This window comes from Glossina fuscipes, unplaced genomic scaffold (genome assembly GCF_014805625.2).
Source record: "Glossina fuscipes isolate IAEA_lab_2018 unplaced genomic scaffold, Yale_Gfus_2 27, whole genome shotgun sequence".
Classification (NCBI taxonomy): domain Eukaryota; kingdom Metazoa; phylum Arthropoda; class Insecta; order Diptera; family Glossinidae; genus Glossina; species Glossina fuscipes.
Window position 1 is genome coordinate 910,736 of NW_023998422.1, and position 21,690 is coordinate 932,425.

The following is a 21,690-nucleotide window of genomic DNA, read 5'->3' on the forward strand; positions in this document are numbered from 1 at the left end:
ATTTCTTTGTTCGCCTCTACGCGCTATTCTTCTTCCTTACGTTTGCAGAAAGCGATTTTTTTTTTTTTTTGTTTTTTTTTTTTTTTTTTACGAATACAATATAGCTTGTCTGGTGTTCTGTTTATGTATGTATATATGCATGCATGCATGTATAAAAATGATTCTTATTCCCGAGTTTTTTATAAGAAACCTTTTAAAGTAACGAACGCGCAGATGAGAAATAAACCAAATAAAATAAAAAATAAAAGAACAAATAAATAAAACTTCACAACACACAAATACAAATATATAAATGTGTCCATTTAGTGGATGAATACGTGTATTACTCTATGGCAACTAATTGAACCCATAAATATGTACTTCAATGCATTAAAGGTGCCAGAGTTTATGCCCAAGTGCTAGCTAGCAGCACAGTATTTGGATTTTTCTTTGATGTTAGCTTGACTGCATGCCCCGCTTTCTTCTTTTGTAATGTGTTTAGTGCAGCGACGCACAAACACAATCACGCATATACATGCATATATAAATAATAAAAATAAAAAAAATATATATAAAAAAAAAAAACCTAAAGTTAATAGTACATCAGCAGCAGTAACAGCAACAACAACAACAACAACAACAACGAAGCCATTTACAATTCTCGATGATAACTCGATACGAGGCGGCTTTGTATGCGCATAACTCCACAACGTCATTTAATAGATATCGGCGCGAGTGAAGTGCAATCCACGTAAACAAATAAAGCCAACAAGCAGACAACAAAATTACCGATTGAAAATAAACTGTATTCAAGAATAAACAAAATTTCAAATGTGTGATAAATATTTAACAACTTTTTTATGTTTAAAGGCATTTCCTTTAACCAAGGCACTCATCATATAACACTACACTCTCTAAGAATATGTATTTGCTAATGCTATACATACATATATATATATATATAAATATACATATAAATTGGTATGATATTTATAAAAAAACCAACTATTGTACTGATCGACGTGAAATCCATCAAAGCAACTAAAGAGCGGTGCAAGCGTATAAAAATTATAAATAATAAAAACTGATCCTGTGTCTGGCAAAACCCTATAAAAAAATTAAATATGTACTCAGTTGATGTGTTTGTAGAAATCTCGCAACATCTCGTGTAGTGCAATTAAATAATAATTAACTTAAAATGGTTCTCAATGCATTAATTTTACTTCAACTATTGATGCTAATATGTGGCATTAGATGTAAGTATTTATGCTTGAACAACATTCACATATCTACAGATAGGGTACGACAAACGAGTACACAGTAAACAGTAATAGTATGAAATAAACTGGTACGCAATCGTGTGGTGCCTTCATCCTTACAAGAGTTTGCAGCTGCATATCCCGGCTCATTGGACTTTCAATAGCTTATCGAACTTATTGGCACTTAATAAACTTTCAATAGTTGAATGCTTGGTGCATGCAAGACTTCAAAAAATAGATTTTGTACATTTACTATATATGTACGTAAATGAGTAGTGCATTTGCATTCATGCAGGCAATGAATGTGTTTAACTATTTACCATTAATACAAATTATAATATCTGACCGGACTCGTTAGACAATGGCAGTCAGACGGCAATAGGAAAGATAAGGGTATACAAACGGATAGAAACTAAAGAATGAAGTGGGATTGAGCTGATTTGCTAACGTACGCTGGTCAGGAAAGTACGATGTCTTTTTGTGTTTACTTTTAAGACTTACTCTGTGGAAAGAAAGACTCCTCGTAATTTAATTTTTGGGTAGTTGAACTTTCAATACGCAATTTTCAATGAAGAGTGGGACCTACGCAACCAATCTCTTCCTCGACTGCGTTGCAAATTTTCAACATTTTGAACTTGCTATACGAATGTTAGGGTTAACACTAACATTCATTAACATTAAGAAATGTATCAAGAAATCTAAATTCAATCTTTTTAGATTGCCTCCTGTCTCTCAATCCTTTAAATTTTCCTCGCAAACTTCGAATTCCTATCTGACGTATAGTTTTTGCTTATTTGAAGCTTGTTTCAACCTGATTTTGGGTATACCAGCTACGGACTTATAAGGTAAACATCAAACTTGTTGTTTGAATTGTTTTGGACAAGTCGTAGTCTTATTGTGAATGCATTCCACTTAAAAAACAGGAAAAAAAGCTATATTCGGCGGGGGCTGAACCTCGCATACCCACCACAAAGCTTTTCGCATTCTATTCCAAGTTCTTTTATTTGATACTCATATCGCTGGTATTATTAAGAAAAAATTAATCGCTGTGTATATCATATCCGTTTAGAATTAACTCATAGTTAAGCAGATAATATATCTTCACTTGAGGAATATACAAAATAGTTTTAAACGTTCTGTCTTGTTTGCGTTATATATATAAATAAACATATAATTGCAAAAATAAATAAAATTTAATCACTTATAACATTGTGTGGGCGTGGCCGAAGTTCAGTCTTCTTTCTTACTTTTATAATTTTTAAGTAACGAGCAAAAATCCACAAATTTTTTGTAAAGAAAAGCGAAGTTGCATTCAGTTTACGCTCCACTCCATGCTTCTTCTCTGACCAATTTGGCCCATTTTTAATACTGATCTCCGTACAAAGACTTGCAATGTTTCTACCGAATTTGAAGTCGATATCTTTATTTTTGCGATCAGGAGAATGCCAGCAACGCGCAGACAAACAGACCTACAGACATGGCTTGATCAATTTAGAATTTCACGCTGATCAAGAATATATAAACTTTGTAGAGTCTTTGAATCTACCTTTAGGGTGTTAAATAAATTAAGGAAAAAACATCGTGATTATACCCGTATTCTTCGCTGGTAGGGTCATTAAACGTCGACATGCGTATGGGAACAATCTAATCCTTTTAAAGAACCTTCTTTCGTTAATTAGAACAAGTGAAGAGAAAACTAAGGTTATTTATGATCTAAGCAAATTTTGTAGGGTCCATAAGCAAAAGCTGCAATACCTAGATTTACAAGCTATCTGATTATATATAACATTTCGTACCACTCCTTACACTGAAAAAGGAGGATAACATGCAATGCGAAGAGTAGTAATTATGTGGATAAAGGCATTAGCATATCCATAAAGAAGAACTTATGTACAAAAGTTATAAACTACGATGTAAAGGGTTCATTATTTTCTTAGGCAGATACCGTGCGTTATGTTTGAGACGTGACGGGTTTTGGAAAAACTGATGTTACCATCAGATAAGTAGTTAGTTACGTAATAAAATCCAGTCAATCATACTAGCGGACTAGATCAAAAAATCAAGTAGGTGAACATGCGGGAACAACTAAAGACCTCAAAATTAGCTTGGCATTGTGACACCTTCAAAGGAGACAAAATACCTTGAGAACTTGTTAGGAACATTAAAATTTGCATGTTCTAATAAAGCAGGGGACAAACATCACCTAAAAAAGAACTTAACACTTTATTTCCTTTTGTCACGAGTATGTAAACGAAGAAGATTCAATGTATTTTCATGCAATGATAGAGATAAGAAAGGATCCTTTTCCAAGCGACGTAAAGCAAATAGTATGAAGTCATATGAGGCAGATGCAGTAAGATCAACATTGCATTTATTCTTACATGAAACTAGACAACAGCCTTGTATTACAGCTTTGGTGTAATTGAAGATGTATGCAGTTGGAGGCAAAGAGAAAATTTGCTCAAAACTGAAACTCGGAATTTTAAACATGCCTTGTCGTCCCAAAAACCTTAAAATTTATACCACTCACCTAGAAGTTAAGATTTTTGGGGTAATCCGACCCTAAGCCCTATTTTCAAGGGGTTTTGGCCGTCAGTTGGTCGTTCATGTCCAAAGAACCATATTCTTTTCTGACTATCTAAGTGTGAGGCACGTTTGATTCGTTGTAAATACAAAAAGGTTTAAATTTGATATCATCCGCCTGAGTGGCCGAGTAGGCAAGAGTCTCGACTAAAAATTCAATGGTCGCGGGTTCAAATCTCAATTGCGGTAGACTTTTCAATGAAGCCGAAAGCCTTAGACGCTAATTCTTTTAAAACTTTAGTCTTAGAATTTATTCTCCGGCTAAATTTATAACAATAATAATAATAATAAATTTGATATCTTGACTAAATCCAAACTTACTGAGTACTTGTATTGTTAGTGTTAAACGTTAAGTTAAAGTAAAATAAAAAAATTTTACAGATATAAAATAATCATAAAAATTTTAAGTTCAAACGTCAAATGAAACCCAAAGGCTCGCACTACCAGCATATTAGGGTTAATAAGTTTTCTAAGATTTTAGAAATCAATTTACAAAAGCGACAATATATTGAGCAAACTCTAGGTCGATAGCCCATCGTCAAGTTCGCATGCATCGATATATTTTATAGGAAATGCATGGCTTCAAATGACTCGTTCAGTTGCAAAATGACCTATCACCTAATTTAAGTGTCCGTCTTTGCCTACTAAAACGCCGTAGCTAGGCAGTCTTCATCCAAAGAACTTTTTCTCTGACCTAAGAAACTGAAGTATAAATCTGATTCATGTAACTTGCATTTAACCCTAGAATGTATTAATTGATTACAATGTGTATCACATATGTAACGTATTAAATTTACATTCATAAATTATTATAGAATAGAAAGATAAGGCGGAAATGTAAACGTTAGAGCAAGCCGTTTGATCCCTTGGAAGAATGGATCTGCACCCTTTTCATATATATACCAGGTGTAGAAGTACGAAATGTGAGAGAATTTGAGAAACAGCTGACTAGCACCGCATATAGAAGTTGTGTTTATTTTTTTTTTATGGCTTAGGCATCGTTGAGCGCTCGTAATACCAACACGCATCACGTCATAAAAATATTTTTATTTAACATTAAGTATAAGTAGTTATATACCGAGCAAAGGGTGTTCGCTGATTGCATTTTGTTTCTTCGAATGATACAAAAGGAGGGTGTTCTTGTATCGTTACTGGGGATGAAAAGTAAGTTCATCTTGAGACATAAAAGATTATCTGTAGACCCACAGTTTAGTAATTAAATGTATCGCAAGACGGAATAGTTATGGTAAGCAGAGAGGATGCTCTGTATTTGCTGGGACCGGAATAGATTGCTTATTTAGTTTTACGTGGGTTCCTACCTTCAAGGTCTAATTCTACGGCCTCCCGCGGGTTATCTTGACAAGCGATAATCGATGCCTTCCAAGAAGTAGGACAATTCCCATTAAAGGGGGCCCTACTATTCCTGAGGTACCGTAATAGCAAATGAAGTGATTTTCTCTATTATTGATGTGCGTCAAGGCCTTTCTAAACATCCATTCTTTAGTTCACCTATGTATCTAACTCATCAGACTCGACTCTTTCCGATTGCTACTTGTGCGCATCAATGGGGTAAACATTTGTTGCGCAGCGCAGAAAATTCCTTACTGAATGCTCCGTGGCTAAAGCCGAATTATGCACAAATTGTTCAAAACATGTGGAAAATGCCTCATTAGCCATGAGACATACTTTGGATGAACAAATTTCTAGCATTTTTTTAAATTTAACGTTTTTTAGACTATTACTCCGGCTAAGTATATCAGTGTATTTCAGTGTGTTGTAAATGTGTTATTAAATCTCCTGTGTATTTTAAACGAATTTTTATTTAATTCGCTTGCGGTCAGAAAAACTTGACATAAGTAGTCCTTAAGCGCTTCATTAACATACAAATTTATGCAAATCTAATAGATTTTCTAGTATTTTATATAATATTTTATTAACTATAACGTATAATATGTGCATGCATGTGTGAATGACACATGTATGTGTGTGTACGTTTCATTGCACAGTTTAATGATCTCAAATGCATAAGTTCCTTGTGCTTTATGTACTTATATTATACTCCCACCGCAGAAATAGAAATATGGCACATGCAGTTATATTCTTTGTAACTGTGCAGCTATATCCTCACGTAACTATGAAAGCAATCTACCTAAGGATTTTTTATTACAATTGTGAAGACATTTAAAATATTTGGAAATAAATCCTTATATCCAACAGTCTAACTCAAAATAACTCGATTCTCCTTCATTCTCTTCTCGAACTCTTCTATTAACCCTTTGCAACCGAAACATGTTCAAATTTCAAATTTTATAATTTTCCTTAGTGTGATATTTGAGGAAGCACTCTCCAAGGTGTATCCTAGGATTTTCAGGACTATGTGTCACAATAATACACCGTTTCACCTCTTCTGCTCTTCTTTTTCGTTCGGTCGGAGTACACTCTCCAATCTCTTTTTTTCTCCTTTTTGCATCACATGTAGCTTACCATTTATTCGGATACTGTTATCAGTAGTTGCAGATGTAGAATCTAATCTCACTAGGACTAATCTCATCACATCAAGTAAAGAAGTTTACAACGCTTTTACAATTTAACATACAATATTATCAAAAATAGTAATGGAGCCTCTCGGGCGCCGTTCGAGTTGCAGTATTGAATAGGATGGTGCCGCTCGGACGCCGTTCGAGTGCAAAGGTTTAAGGCAAACTAAATTAAGATTAAGTTTTATTAATTAGAAATTTTACATAAGTTGGTTCGATTAGCTTTGAGTCCGATTTCATTGTTCACATTGATTATGTTTTCACGTTTTACCTTAGGTGACTTTATTTGTTCTTTAGATGTCTTCAATTTGACTTAATTAGAATGCAATCCGACCTCGAGGGCCACGGCTGCTCAACTCGACTACTACAACTAGACTGCTCTTCACTGCTCTTTGTCGAAACCTTATATTTTCTCTCCTTTAAAGTTGGCGGGATTCTAATGCCCTAATCTCGGCGTTCGGCACGTCCGCTTAAAGCGCCCTTTAATCTTTGCTTATTACTATCTTACTCCTAATCTAAGATGGTATCCTTTACCTTAGTGCAAGACTGACGGGACGGTTAGGACGATGCTCACAATGCATCTATCTATAACTTTTCCAATACAATCACGCATATAGCATTTAGTGCCCGTAATATAAAGCATACCAACCACCACATCCTATGTAATTCCCTACAAATAGATTCTTTGCAGCTCCATCCCTTCCATGGTTTATCGGTTTTCTGCTGTTTGGCATTAAAATTTGAAATGAAAAGACTAAGCATTGTACCCATGTCCCCATTAAGACTTGGTATCATATTTGAGATTGGAAATAATCAGCTAAACGCATGCGATTCCCACCTGAAACCCCGAAAAGAGGAACGATAATTTTTGAAAATATTGTTGTAAGTGAATTACTTGCTAACACAATGGATTTACACAAAGTCTCCTGATGGGAATTGCAGTTTTCGCCATAACATTTTTGGTTTAGTGTGCGCAAGCTGTTTTAGTAATAGTGTTTTATGCTCTATACCATTCGTGGTAAGGATACATTCGTTTGTCCGTTTGTCTTTCCTATCTTATGATCGCTCAGATCTGGAAATTCATTACATGAACAAAATTTTTCTATATAATTTTTAATAATTTTTCAACAAAGATCGGAGGAAAATCTTACTTTGGCATGGGGTAAGCAAACATGTGAGATGTGGGACGCATTGCAACCATTTTCGTTATCAAATTGCAACATTTTATTACGCAAATTGATACAGTATAGCGGTTTGCCATATAAATTTATTGTGCAAAACTTTGATTACCCCTTCGCATGTAAGGTTTCTCATGTCAGAAAAGTCAGACTTTTTATTCTAACAAGGCATGTTTTACTTCTAGTTTGTAACGAAAAGAGGCGAAAAACAATAAGCTTTTTGTTAATAGTACTAAATTTGTTCAATTTGGATGCCGTCAAGTTCACGTCAGTTCGACCCGCCATCATTTAAGTGCTCTGACGAAAAGTAAGCCTGCATAACAAGATACAAGTATTAAAGGAACATTTTTTTAGGCGAATCGGTGTAGGGCATTTGAAGGTCGAAGTAGCTTCAATATATTTTATTATTATTATTAATTTCGCCAGAGAAATAAATTCTAAGACTAAACTGTTAAAAGCACTAGCATCGGCTCTTATTAAAAACTCTACCGCACTTGGAGATTCGAACCCACGACCATTGACTTGCTAATCGAGATTCCTCGCCTTCGGCTACTCAGGCGGATCAATATATTTTATTGTAAATCGTTTCCTTAAATCGTTGAACACATATATACTCAAGACCCAAGTTAAACTCATCAAAGAACTAATTTTGCTTTGGATAGTTTAACTTAAAAAATTTTGTTTTTTTTTGTTTTTTACATTTCAGACTTAACCCAGGCGGAGACGTTTTCACGTTTTTTAACGTTGCCACAGAATCAAACCGTAATAGAAGGTGATTCAGCCGATTTCGCTTGCCACGCTACGCCGACACGTGGTTTGATCTATTCATGGACATTAAATGGTCAGTATATTTAAATAGAAAACGAAACAAATGTATATCTCTTGTGGGTAATGATGACTCGTCTTTCAAATCTCAGGTCAACTCTTGCAGAACTCCACACGTGTTTATCAAAACGGTTCAGATTTGCATATCGATGCAGTCCGGCGTGAAAGTGATGCCGGTAACTACGTGTGCATAGCTACCAATGTGGAAAATGGGGCGCGACAAGCTTCACCGGAAGCACATTTAAGCATTATATGTAAGTATTGGAAATGATTTTATGTAAGCATTGTATGCAGCATTGCACTGTGAAAAACATGTATCAGCGATTTTAGTCGATTTACTTAACGATTAATCGAAAGACCAACGCATAAAATATGGTTTTGTTTTTTACATACATACATACATACTTTAATTAACTTAACTCAATAACATAAGCAATAAGTTGCAAAACAGATTTTATGCGGTTTCAAGCGAATGTTTTGTCGAAAATATTTTCATAGTTAAGAACGATAACGCATCTGTTTAAACAAAGTCTATACGTGGTATACATGTTATTTTTGTCTTTTAAAATCAATTCATTTCCAATTGAACCGTTTAACATCTTTTTCATAATCAAATTAAGATGGCAACAAGAGATTGCAGATTAGCATGCTCTTCTTGAGAGCATGATAAGGATAAAAGTGATTTCCGTAGACTAATTCACTAATAAACTAAACAAATAAATCAAGAATTTTATGCTGCTCATAACCTTTATTACAAGACATTGCAAGTATTTTAGAATACCAGCACTAGTCGCCGGAGAAATTGCAGATAAAAACAAATATTGTAATTATCCGTAAGACTGTAGCATAAAAAAAAAAAAAAAAAAAAAACTCATTCACTTAAAGGCGTCTTGCATGAATAGAAAAAAAAAAAGAAAAAAAATTTCAGATTTTATATCGAGGGAGTCGCAGTTGCACACTTAATATTTTCTCTTTTTTTTTTTTTTTTTTTTTTTACGGTACACATAAAATTTTATGAGTTTCCTTCTTTCTTTTTTGTTATCGTTGCTGTTATGTATACTGGGTTGGTTTTGGATTATTTCAAACGCCAAAGTTTCTTCAAATATTTACGTGTTTTCATTGCTGTTCTTAGGGTTTCATTCTGCCCGGCGTGTATGCCGGAGTGTCCTCGAAATGTTTCTCATTCGCTTCCAAGTTACGGCTCTCTTTTACTTTTTTATGGTCGAATAATCTTCCTTTTCTTTTTTTTTTTTTTGTATACTCGCCAATATCAGATACGTTTGCTTATGTTAAGTTTTTCCTTGCGTTTGTAACACTTAGAGATAAGAAGGATAGCTTACATGTGCATATTTTTACTGCGAGCTTTACCACAACGCCGCATTCTATGAAAAAGTTCCCCCTTAACGAATATCTGTGCGGGATCTTTATTTTATGTAAATTACATAACAGTCCTATGATTACTAAAATAAAAATTTTATTTAAAAAAATTAAAAAAAAAATTATATTATTTTCTTTTAAAGGTAAGGTAAAAATGTTTAGATAAAACATGTTCGCTAGTGGTGCCGATTCATCGTGAGAAGCATTTGAAATTCGAATATAGTTTTGCTATTTTTTATGTACTTGTGTTAACCGGAGAGACGTATAGCACCGAGTAAATGCTTGTAAGTGTAGTGCGTTAAAGTGAATATAAAATCGGTCCATATGCCTATAGGCCTGTTCATCTATCTTCTCAGACTTACTTCAAATTTCAAAACTTTAATTAACTTGGTCTCGGTAACACGCAACCTTCTAATGAATGACACGGAGTTGTGTAAAAAGATCTAAGCACTAAGCTCATCGATTGAAATTTCAAAGCAAAATGGGCGCGGATGTTCGAGGCATTCCAACATAATCATCTGGCCTGTTATACCATTGAGTTGCCTATAATTTAGATACATTCAATATTTTCTTTTTCTCTCTCTTCAATATTCCGTTTCTTTCTTTTGCTTTTGTTTCCTTGTTCTAATATTAATACAAATATTCTGATTTTTTGTGATTATTAAGTTTTAGTTATGACAACTCTACGCAGTGTTTTTGTATGCGTTCTTATCATTAAGTGTATAAGCAATAGCTAGCTATAGCCGACTTCTAAACTTGATCCTTTTGTCTATGTGGCATGTATAACAGCATATATTGCGTTTGGGGATGTGCGCGCTGGTTGTATTGTATTTTATTTCCGTTCTTTGTTGTTTTTCTTCCATAAAATCGTATGTTTTAATGGTTGAACTTTCAGCTGTTCTTTCTGCCTTACACTCAAAAAAAAAAAAAAAAAAAAAGATGAAAAATAAATAAATAAATAAAATAGAAAACTTTTGTCTTTTAATCCTCGCTCGCTCTCTCTCTCTCTCTCTCTTTCTCTCTCTTTCATATTTGCCTGTCATCTCTAATAAAGTAAACTAAATTCCTAATAAAGTAGAATCGTAGCATAAATATTCTGTGTATTTTAAAAAATTTCGCTCACTGTATAGGCTGACTCGTGCGAGTGGAGTAAATGTGTGGGGTGTCTGTTTATTTGTGAAGTGGGTGGATTGGGTGGTTCGTAGCCTGAATCGTTGATATGTATATAATAATATATGAGCAGTAGCATCCACAACCAGTCAACCATTCACTAAGTCCGGACAAAAACAAAAACAACGACAACAAAAACCACCCCGTGTTTGTCAGACACTTTCATATATGGATTTGCTTTCTAAAGTCATCGTCATCGTTTCAATTTGTTACTATTGTTGTTGTTGTTGTTGTTGTTGTTGTTCTTGTTGTTGTCTAGCGCTAGTGATGTTGATTGTCTACCATGCTTCAGGGTACCCAATCCCCGTTTTATTATTACTTTTTGTTCTGTCTTTTTTTATATTTTTTTTATTAATATTTACTGTGACGAGTTATTTTGCATTTATTTCGTTCGCCAACTTTTCATGAAAACAAAGAACAGTTTTGTCTTTAACCCAAGAAGAATCCACAATTCTTTCACCTTAAGAAATTCCGATTGCTATCATCATATTTCATAAATTTTAGCTAAAATCTAAGAAATGTAATCCTACGCGAACATATGCATACACACATGCACCCAAATTTGTTGTTAGCTTATTTGGCATATATATTAGTTTTCAAACGAATAATTTTCTCCTTGATTAGGCATAACTGAAGAATTTCTGCATTTTATTTACATTGAAACTCGATTAAGTTTCAATCAATCAATTTTTACCATACGATAATACTTGATCGCTAACCTATGCAACATTAAGAAGTGGCTTCAAGAAGTAACCCTCTCTCTCGTTTCGACAAATGGCTTTCAAAATCTCGAAAGTCGAAAACGAAAACTATTGCATGTCATACTGAGTAAATAAAAAAAATTGATAGGAAATTGGTTTGTGAAGCAGTAAAATCCGGTCTTCTTTCTATTTCTTTTTTATTTCTTTTTCTGAAAATGTTGGTTCCAAAACTAGCCTAAAATAGAAAACATAGCAAGCGAGTAGCATGTAAAGCTCGAGGAATGTGTACTGTGCTAAACTCCAATTTGGTTTGAACATGTTTGCTTGTCCGCCCTTTGGTTGAAGGTGTTAAGCTTTGGTTAAAAGTCTTAAAGCTGTAAAGTTGTGCTCGAATAACATGCTACCGGACGTGAATGCCATGGCATTCAGATTCATTGTGATTCAAAATGACATAAATGCCTCGGCATTCAAATTTTAAAAGCAATTATCATTCATTTAATTTGATATAATGTTAATAGGGTAATAAGATATATTTAAAAAATCGTGGATGTTATGGCATTCATTGCATGTATTGTATGGCAAAGCGTGTTTGTTGAAAGTTAAGACCTGCTATGCATTGATCCGTGTCGCCCCTAGAGAGAAGCTCCGAGTGATGAATTAATAATTTCCGTAATATTGATGACTTTGGAATTAACATCGAGAAATACGCTTCGGAGCTCGAATTTTTGATCACCGCATTGTTTTTCAGTGAGATTATCGCAATGAATAGTTGTTTGCTTAAACTGACAGTATCCTAACTGAGATATGCTTTCAAATTTTACGGCAATATATTTAATAATGAGACACACACATCTTCGTTCATCTAAAAAGGTTTATTCTTCAATTCGGCTTTATTGCTTCAATGACAGAAAAGATACGAGAGACTTCAAAAGTGTTGTTGATATTCGAGGAGGTGTGAAAGACTCGTCATTGGAAATCTTATAGAGAATGCTGGTCAAGAAATAGACCCACGTTGTTCAAATTTGATCCTGTTAATTTTTATGTCAAAGTAGACCTTTTTAGATAACGGTTTATTAATTATGAGAACACTTATACGCGATGGGATCCCAAAGAGTAGACCTATCTGCTGCAAATTCGATAAGATTGATTTCCACGTTATGGATAAAGAGTTAGTGTTAGAGGGGTTCAATAAATTGACCCATACCAATCAAATTTTTCACATCTGTTTTCCAACAGTCGCGAAATAAATAAGTTGCTGTTATGTGATTAAATATATGACTCAAAGGTGTAATAACACTTCGGAGAATCAGCTTAATAAACTTGATGCCAATATTATCATGACCGACAGCATTTGATTTATTGCTGTGCACAGCCAAACATACTTCGTCTTCGGTGATGTCTTTACACTGAAAAGTTTTACAGCACCGATATATAACAACCTGATTCACGAATAAGGCACGGTTTCGATAATCTACATAAGAGTTGAATCTCGAGAAGTGTTAATTCAATGTTTCAAAATCAAGTTCACACACTATTGGACTCTTTCTAACGCCAATTTTCTAGAGATTCTTCCAAACCATCTTACGAGGAATATTATCATCCATAAAAAGTCAGAATACTATTACTCAACGTCTTTTGTCGAGATATATTTTGCAAATGGCTATGATCGAAAAAGCGGACCGATTCGAATATTCGTCAATTATGTTCATACTTGGGCGAAAGCACGTTAGTGCGTCATTTTTCATGAAAATAGCTTGTAGGAAGAAGCAAAAAACTACAAGGGCATATATCAAACGGGCAGACAGAAATTAAGGTCGATAGGTATAATAATAGGTGGGTCTAACTTAAGCTCTTTTAGTAGTTAGGTACGTTCGCACAAACTTAACATATTCTACACTGCAAGGAGTGTAAGGCATAAACGTATGCTCGATAGAACCGTGTAGGGTAAGTACTAAGGAAGTAGGCAGAAAAAAGGTTATAAAAAAATTTCGAGAAGCTTACGTCAATTATCAATTCGTCGTGATAACCGCTGAGTCAAAATTTCGCATGACTACGATGACAACCCAGAATATTGATTGATCCAAATACTGGTATTCACCATTAATATTTTTCGCTTTTCGACGAATATGGCTAGAAATCGCAAATAAATAATTCGGATTCATATGTTAGTTTTTTAATTCAATAAAAAATATTATTAAATTTAGATTTTGTAAACTATCCAAGTAAATAATTTCTCTAAATGATATTTATATCTGTGTTTTCGCATTCGATTACATACTGGCGTTGGAATGTCTGGTTTAACAAAAAAAATTGCAGTAAACTAATATTGAAAACAAATAAGAACATACAATACAGTCGATCATTAAATACCCTAAGCCACATTGTCTAAGACAATGCCTATTTTTATATGAAATTCCTATTATGCGGCAATTTTCATCACCACATACTGAAACTTTGACTTTTCTACTCTACAAAGGATCAATTTTCGTGAAAATCCTTATTGGCGTAGGATCAAAAAAATAGGCCGAGGTAGTTCATACTTGGTATAGTTAATTTTTTTATGTTAAGTTACTATTATGATATAATTCTAATCGTATGGTATTCGAAATTGGACATTTCTGTCGTATGGAATTCGGTTTTCGTTATATGAGAGGAGGTTCAAAAATTGCCCCAATCTGGCCAAAGTTTAGACCGCCGAAATACTTGGTAACTTTTGCGAGAAATTTTGAAAATTTGGCAATTTTTTCCCATATAACGACTTATCAGAATAGGACGTTACATAGGGAGTGGTCGAAAAAGTTGATCGATTCGAACCATTTTCGAATAAAAAAAACACGGCACTGCTTTAAATTTCATCAAAATATCTCAAAAATTGCGAGTTGTAGGTTGAATACAAAAATACATGGACAGACAGACAGGCTTACATCGATTTAGAAAATGATTCTGAATTGATCGATTTAATAAAATGTGCGTCTTCGGGTGTTACACACGCCCACATTAACTTAATATAGCCTGCAGCACGAATAGTGTAAGGTATGATCGGTTATGAATAAAATCTGAATATGTTTACATTATAAAATTCTTATTTATTTATTTATGTCGGTAAGGAATGAAATTTCCATTTTGGAAACATAAACTGATCGTGTTCCTTTATATTTAGAAATAATTTGAAATGTAAACAAGCGCCTATAAACGAGTAGGCGAAAAACTGCAAACTCTGTGACCAAAGCGCATTCTTAAATATCTTTATTTATTTGTTTAGCAAGCGAAAAGCGTGGGATTCTCAGAAAGTTACGGTTCAGTACTGAGTTTCTAAATTGTTATCTCTATACTTTCCGGCGAGAATTTGCCACTATATTTACAGCAGCACAGTTTGCTTGCATTTAATTTAAAACAGATCAGTCTACTCTCTATGACTTTCGTGCCATACACGGCAGTAGAGATTTCCTCTCTTGCCTATAATCCTTCTTGACTGTCGATGAGTCCACATATATAAGGGACAGTGAGTGGATGGTCATTCGTAATGGTCGTAAAGAGAGAAATAAAAACTAGTCAAATGCCTTATTAATCACGCTTCTGAAAAGCTGATCTCTTATCCTGAATAGGAAATAAAATTAATATTTTTATTATTTTCTTTTCTTTGCAATTTTAGGGATTCAAGCGGCACTTGTTCAATTCCTAGAGAGTAAACATAATCAAGTTATACTTAAATGTCATGTCGAGGGTTCTTCAGCCGATAGACTAACCGAAATTGAATGGTTTCGTAACAGCGAAAAGTTGAGCACTCTTCAAAACATCAAATTGCAAGAGAATCGTTTGATTATAAATAATCCTAGTTATCAAGACAATGGTCTGTATCGTTGCATCGCTTCTAATGAGGCTGGCCGAGTGATGAGCAAGAAGGGATATGTTCTCAAATGGGGGGAAAATAAGGCTCTTGGTTCCTATCAGCCATCTTCCTCCAACTGTTTACCTCGTTTAAAGAAAAATCACATACTATATGAAAATATGAAGCAAATTTTCTTGTGCCGCGGTAAGCGGGGCGATTCAAATGATGCAAATATGGAACTGCCTGCAACAAATATTAGGATTTTAAATGGACCATCGAAACGTGTGGCAGTTAAAGAAAACGAGTCCGTGGAATTGACATGTGCTTACAATATGTCGCAAAAACTGGCCAAAGAGGAAACTTTACTGCGTTGGCGAAAGGATGGCAAAGTTATACGTCAAGTGGATTTGGCACAAACTTCCGTTGCTGCTGGAGCTGATTATAGCAAAGATTCGCGTGTATTTTTAAGCCGTCAGAATGGTTCTCTTTCATTTAGTAGCATTGTTGCCAGCGATGCAGGACAGTACACTTGTGAAATTGTTACCAGTGGATTTCGGCCCGTTATTTCGGATACAGGTATCCTGGAAGTGATTGAGCAACTGAAGTTTATGCCACAACCTACCTCTTCGAAGAACTTGGAACTGGGCTCGGTCGGCAAGGTGCATTGTAAAGCCCAGGGTACACCGACGCCTCAAGTCCAGTGGTTGAAGGTAAAAACATAAATAATAAACATTAAGGCATTGGTGAGAGTAGACGATCACTACTTTTCAGTACAGCTCTTTACTCCCTGCATTATATATTTTTTGTACTAAGTGTTTTCAATTCTTATTTAATACTATTCACTATTAAGCCTTGTCTTTAATATTGTTTTAAAATTTTCCTTATGCCAGGAGTTAGAAGATCCTTTGCCCGACAGTATTGAGGATATCAATGGAACGTTAACTTTTAAAAATGTGTCTTCTGAAAATCGAGGAAATTACACTTGTTATGCTACCAATGCCCAAGGGAAAATTAATGCAACTGTTAGCATAAATGTTGTGGTGGCACCGCGATTTTCGGTGGCTCCCGAAGGCCCACTGGAAGTTGCAATAAATGCAGTGGCGATGATGCACTGTCAAGCTATCGGTGATCCGAAGCCGACTATACAATGGGATAAAGATCTGGAATATTTGAGTGATAATAATACTGATCGTAATCGTTTTGAATTTCTGGACAATGGCACCCTAGTCGTACGCAACGTTCAACAAAAAGACGAAGGTATATATGGATGTACGATTGGCAACAGTGCCGGTCTTAAGAGAGAAGAAGTTCGTTTTATTGTTAAATGTAAGTAAGTTCAGATATTCTACGACTTGAATATATAAATCTAATAATGATTGTCTTAATTTTTTATACTAGTACCAGATAATGAAGATGGTGGCGATGGTCTCCTCATAACACGTGCTGTTTTGATCACCATGTCTGTGGCTTTAGCTTACATAGTTTTGGTGGTTGGTCTAATGATTTGGTGTCGCTATAGGCGGCAGGCTCGTAAGGCACGTTTGAGTGAGGCGAATCGCGAAAATCCTGAAGTAGGGGAAGAAGGTGATAAAAATGCCGAAAGCGAACCTTGTCTTCCGGATAGTTCTTCAGTGAAGAAGGTACGCAAAACAAACGGCAGTTACACTCAACGCAGCAGCTGCAATGAGGCTCAAAAATCTGATGATACCGCTTGCAGTAATCATTCAAAAACATCTAAGCGTTCAAATATTTACGATCAGCTTAGTTTCTCGCGATCCGGTATTAGCGAGCTTATACAGATCGGTCGCGGTGAGTTTGGCGATGTTTACGTCGGCAAAATCAAAGCTTCGCAAATTAAACAATGCGAGGACAAGGATAGCGATACGGAGAAACAAAGTAATACCAATAGTGATAACGGTAACGGATCGGCAACCACTACCAGTACCTCGGTAGAAGTTAAAAGACGTTCGAAGACTTCAATGGATGATATCGAAGAAATACGAGAAGAGCACGATACCGGCAATGGCGCTTCACACCAAGCCAACTCCAATGCAGGCGATGACTACAAACTAGTTATGGTGAAGGCTTTAAATAAAATCAAAGACGAACATATTTGCCAAGAATTTAAGAGGCAAATTGAAATGTTTAGGACTTTAACACATAAAGGAGTGGTTAGACTGTACGGCTTGTGTCGAGAAAAAGATCCACATTATATGGTTTTGGAATATACAGATTGGGTAAGTAAAAGTTAAGTTCATTCTCGAAATATATTTTTTTACTCTCTACAATTCTGTGCCTCAAGACACAGGAATCAATATAAATTTCTCGACCAAGTTTCTCTATTGCTCATTGCGAACGAAAAATTAAGCGTCAAAACACAACTAAGGAATGGAACGCAGAGCTTCCCGGAAGAAAAAAGCACATTTAGAATAAATAATTCTCTCAGATCAGTTTTCTTGCTCATTCCTAATGTTTAGACCCATAATCTATAGCTCTTGGAAATCGGCTCTTAAGTTATGTATAATTCCGCCTAGCTTCCGACAGCAGTAGAATAATAGCGCTATTGGCACCTTCTCGTGGTACTCGTGGGACGATAGATTTGCCTTGCGTTCTCCATTGCATCGTTTCATATAGGATCCAATATGCTGAGGGATTAGGGATACAGGAACACAGGTCGTCTGGTTACATTAAAGACGTTCAGCCACTATAGAAATATGTCTTGTGGAGATCGACAAATAAATGTGATGAAATGCTGTGGACCTGAGCCTATTGACATCTTAATTAAAATGTTGAATTAGATATGAAAAAAGTATTGAACAGATCGACTTCTTTAGGCATATTTGGGTCATTTAAAAAAAAATAATAACATGAAATAAATACAACTCACTTTTTCTGCCGTTTGGGATTTGGATAAAGAACTTTGGTTTACTATTGTGATGAGAACTTGCTCCAAAAGAGAAAAAGTCTTTCCTATCATCGAACAGGAAATATTTTGAGTACAAAAAGCCTCCTCTTTACTGATTACCAGTAATAGGATATGATGTCCGGAGGAATGCAATACGATGCCGTTTCGGATAATTTTTCATTAAGAAATCGCACTGTATTACAAGCATTTTCTTACGACGGCCAACCAGTGCTCATGTTATCATGGGCTTTATTCCGAATAAAATCAAATTGTTTAGCGAAAGAACTAAAAGCAGCGATTGGCAGTAATTTTAAAGGGCTTAAAGAAAAACCTATTCAAGTGGGAGTAAATAAATTGGAAACCCTCGGGGGAAAGTATGTTAAAATTAAGGACAAACATAGTGAAAATAAATTGTTGTTTGTTATTTTATTGCTAGTTTAGTGAGGTTCTAAATGATCTAATGGTTGAAAATCGGACAAATCTCCATGAATCGTTAATAAGCTAGAAAAGCTAAAAAATATCATTTCACCAAATCCAGTCATTACGTCCTGATAAATAGATGATCCAAAATTTTAAATGCCTTGCAAACCTAGAACAAGTAAGAAAGTTATAATCGGCGGAGGTCGAATCTCGCATACCCAGCACTACGCCTTTCGCATTCCGCTCTGCATTTTCTTTTATTTGATACCCATATCGCTGGTTTTATTAAGAAAAAATTATTCGCTGCATTTATCATATTTATTTTAGAATTAACCCATTGTTAGGCAGATAATATACATCCTCACTTGAGGAATGTACAAAATAGGTTTAAACATTTTATCTTGTTTGCGTTATGATAAATAAACATAACACCGGAAAAGAAACGAAAATTTAATCGCTTGTAACTTTGTGTGCGCGTGTTCAATTTTTGCCATTCTGCACGTAGAGAACAGAATGTTTCGTAAAGTAAATGTGGAAAATATCAGTCTTCTAGCTTTTAGAATTTCTGAGTAACGAGCAAAAATCCATAAATCTTTGTTAAAAAAAACGAAGATACGTTCAGTTTATGCTCCACTGCGGGCTTTTATTACTCTGATCAATTTCGCCCATTTTCAATACCAACTTACCTGCAAAAACTTCCAATGTTCCTACCAAATTTGAAGTCGATATCTTCGCCGCGACCAGGGGAGTGCCAATGCCACACACGGACACACAGACAGACAGGCATGGGTTAATCAATTCAGAGTTCCACGCTGATCAAAATGCAATAAATTTAGATACCTTTGGTAGAGATACCTTAAGTAGATATATAGTTTGATCGAGTTATAACGAGAAAACTATTTGCGGAGTAATTGGTTATGAATTGTATTGAAATTGATTATAAATTTGTTGTAAAAGTTTTTATATTCAACATCAACAGAACTTGTTTGCTGAAGTTTCTAAAGTACACGGTAATGTCATTATTATCTCGTTGCAGGGCGATTTAAAACAATTTCTTTTGGCAACTGCTGGTAAAGTAAATACCTCAATTAATTCGTCATCATCACAACCGCCTCCTCCTCTACAAAAAGGACAAATTCTCGCTGTTGCTTATCAAATAGCAAGAGGAATGGATGCTATTTATCGTTCCCGTTTCATACATAAGTAAATAAGTCTGAAACATCTGTTGCTGTCATCTATTTTGATACTATTATGTTTTTTTTTCCACTATTTATTTGTTGCTGTTGTTGTTGTTGTTGTAGAGATTTGGCTTCACGTAATTGCATAATTTCCAGTGATTTTATAGTAAAAGTATCATATCCGGCATTGTGTAAAGATAAATACAGCAAAGAGTATTATAAGCATCGCAATTTATTATTACCGATTAGATGGTTGGCCCCGGAATGTATTCAAGAGGATGAGTATACAACGAAAAGTGATATCTTTGCCTTTGCCGTTGTTGTATGGGAGCTGTTTACTCAGGCCGCTAAATTGCCTTTTGAGGAATTGAGTAATGAAGACGTGATAAAATATAGTCAAGCGGGTAAACTTGAATGGAAGTGCGCCGATGCCACACCAGACAGTCTTAAGGAAATATTGGTAAGAAAGTATTATTTATGTGTGTGTGTGTGTGTGTGTGTGTGTGTGTGTGTGTGTGTGTGTATGAGCAATATGAAATTAATTACTATTAACAATAATCAATTATTATCAATCATTTTTAGGCTTCGTGCTGGAATGTCAACCCGAAAGAGAGGCCTTCCTTTAGCCAGCTATGTTCTGCCTTAAGTAAAGCTATACAAAGTGTGGATAAATAATTACTAGAAAATTAGATTCCGTAACAAATTGAAAGCCAAAAAATATACATCATATAAGACAGTCTTTGATTTATAAGAATTTTTATAATTTAGCTGTAATTTTATAATAATCAATATCTATATATATATATATACATAAAATATATAATTCACGGGCAATATGTTGTGGTGATGTTTCTCTAAACACACATATTAGTTAAAAAAAAAAAAAAAAAAATTATTAGTAATAATTCGAAATGACTGAAAATATCTATGTATAAAAACAAATCTATTAAAACAAAGTTAATTTTTTGCGTCATTCCAAAGTAAATATTTTGAGAAAAAAAAAATAATAATTTCAAATTGCAAATTTTGATCATTTTCTGGAACTTTCCAATCCTTGAACTAACGAAACGAAGGAATACATTATTTTTCGCTCTTTGCTGTAAAATTTAGGTAAACAACCATTTTTCACTTTATTATTAGCGGAAAAGAAGTGAGAAAATTAGAATCGTTTTTTTCTTACAAAAAGGCTTACAAAGAAACGGATAAAGTAAGTGTTCCGTGACCGTGGGTGATCCTTTTCGTTTTTGTAACATATCTTTAGGAGTTTTTCGTGAGATTTTTTGTGGATAACCCAGAAAGACATGTCCTCAGTCTGCGGTGTACTTTCGGCGGACCATTTTCAACACCAACCTCCAACTTCCCAATGTTTCTGTCAAATTTGAAGTCGACATTACATAGATGGACAGACAGACGGACGCAACAACATTCGATGGTCTACGCGCTATATATTCATTTTTGCGACCAGGGGAACGTTTACCAACGAAATTAAGCAGATGGACAGATGGACACACTGAAATCAATTCAGAAATTGATGTTAATCGAGAATATATATAAATACATCATAGTATCTTTAAAGATTTCTCTTGGGTGGTGCAATACACATATACATATATTTCCACCACAAAAAAAGGCTTGTATGTGGCCTCTACACTCCATTAGGGGGAATAGCTGCCAAACATGAAACACAAGAGAAAAGTTTAAGTTATTTATTGCCCAATTTTGAGATATGTTCATAGAAAACTCCATTCA

The 21,690-nt window shown here is 34.8% G+C and overlaps 1 protein-coding gene across 1 annotated transcript; it reads left to right on the top strand.

Annotated features, from left to right (window-relative positions):
- Positions 1–1,118: 1,118 nt before the first annotated feature.
- Positions 1,119–21,469, top strand: LOC119636084 (tyrosine-protein kinase-like otk). Its single transcript, XM_038031201.1, has 9 exons — positions 1,119–1,235; positions 8,243–8,377; positions 8,454–8,615; positions 15,262–16,148; positions 16,329–16,764; positions 16,837–17,675; positions 19,800–19,966; positions 20,065–20,401; positions 20,524–21,469. The coding sequence occupies exons 1-9, from the start codon at positions 1,178–1,180 to the stop codon at positions 20,614–20,616; spliced, it is 3,114 nt and encodes a 1,037-aa protein (XP_037887129.1). The 5' UTR covers positions 1,119–1,177; the 3' UTR covers positions 20,617–21,469.
- The last annotated feature ends 221 nt before the right edge of the window (positions 21,470–21,690 follow it).

What these genes read in the sequence shown, in the direction of transcription:
- LOC119636084 (XM_038031201.1), top strand. Translation starts at nt 1,178, where the DNA reads ATGGTTCTCAATGCATTAATTTTACTTCAACTATTGATGCTAATATGT. An exon ending in CTCAAGTCCAGTGGTTGAAG is followed by an intron (nt 16,149 to 16,328) that starts GTAAAAACATAA and finishes TCCTTATGCCAG; the next exon opens with GAGTTAGAAGATCCTTTGCC. An exon ending in AGTTCGTTTTATTGTTAAAT is followed by an intron (nt 16,765 to 16,836) that starts GTAAGTAAGTTC and finishes TTTTTATACTAG; the next exon opens with TACCAGATAATGAAGATGGT.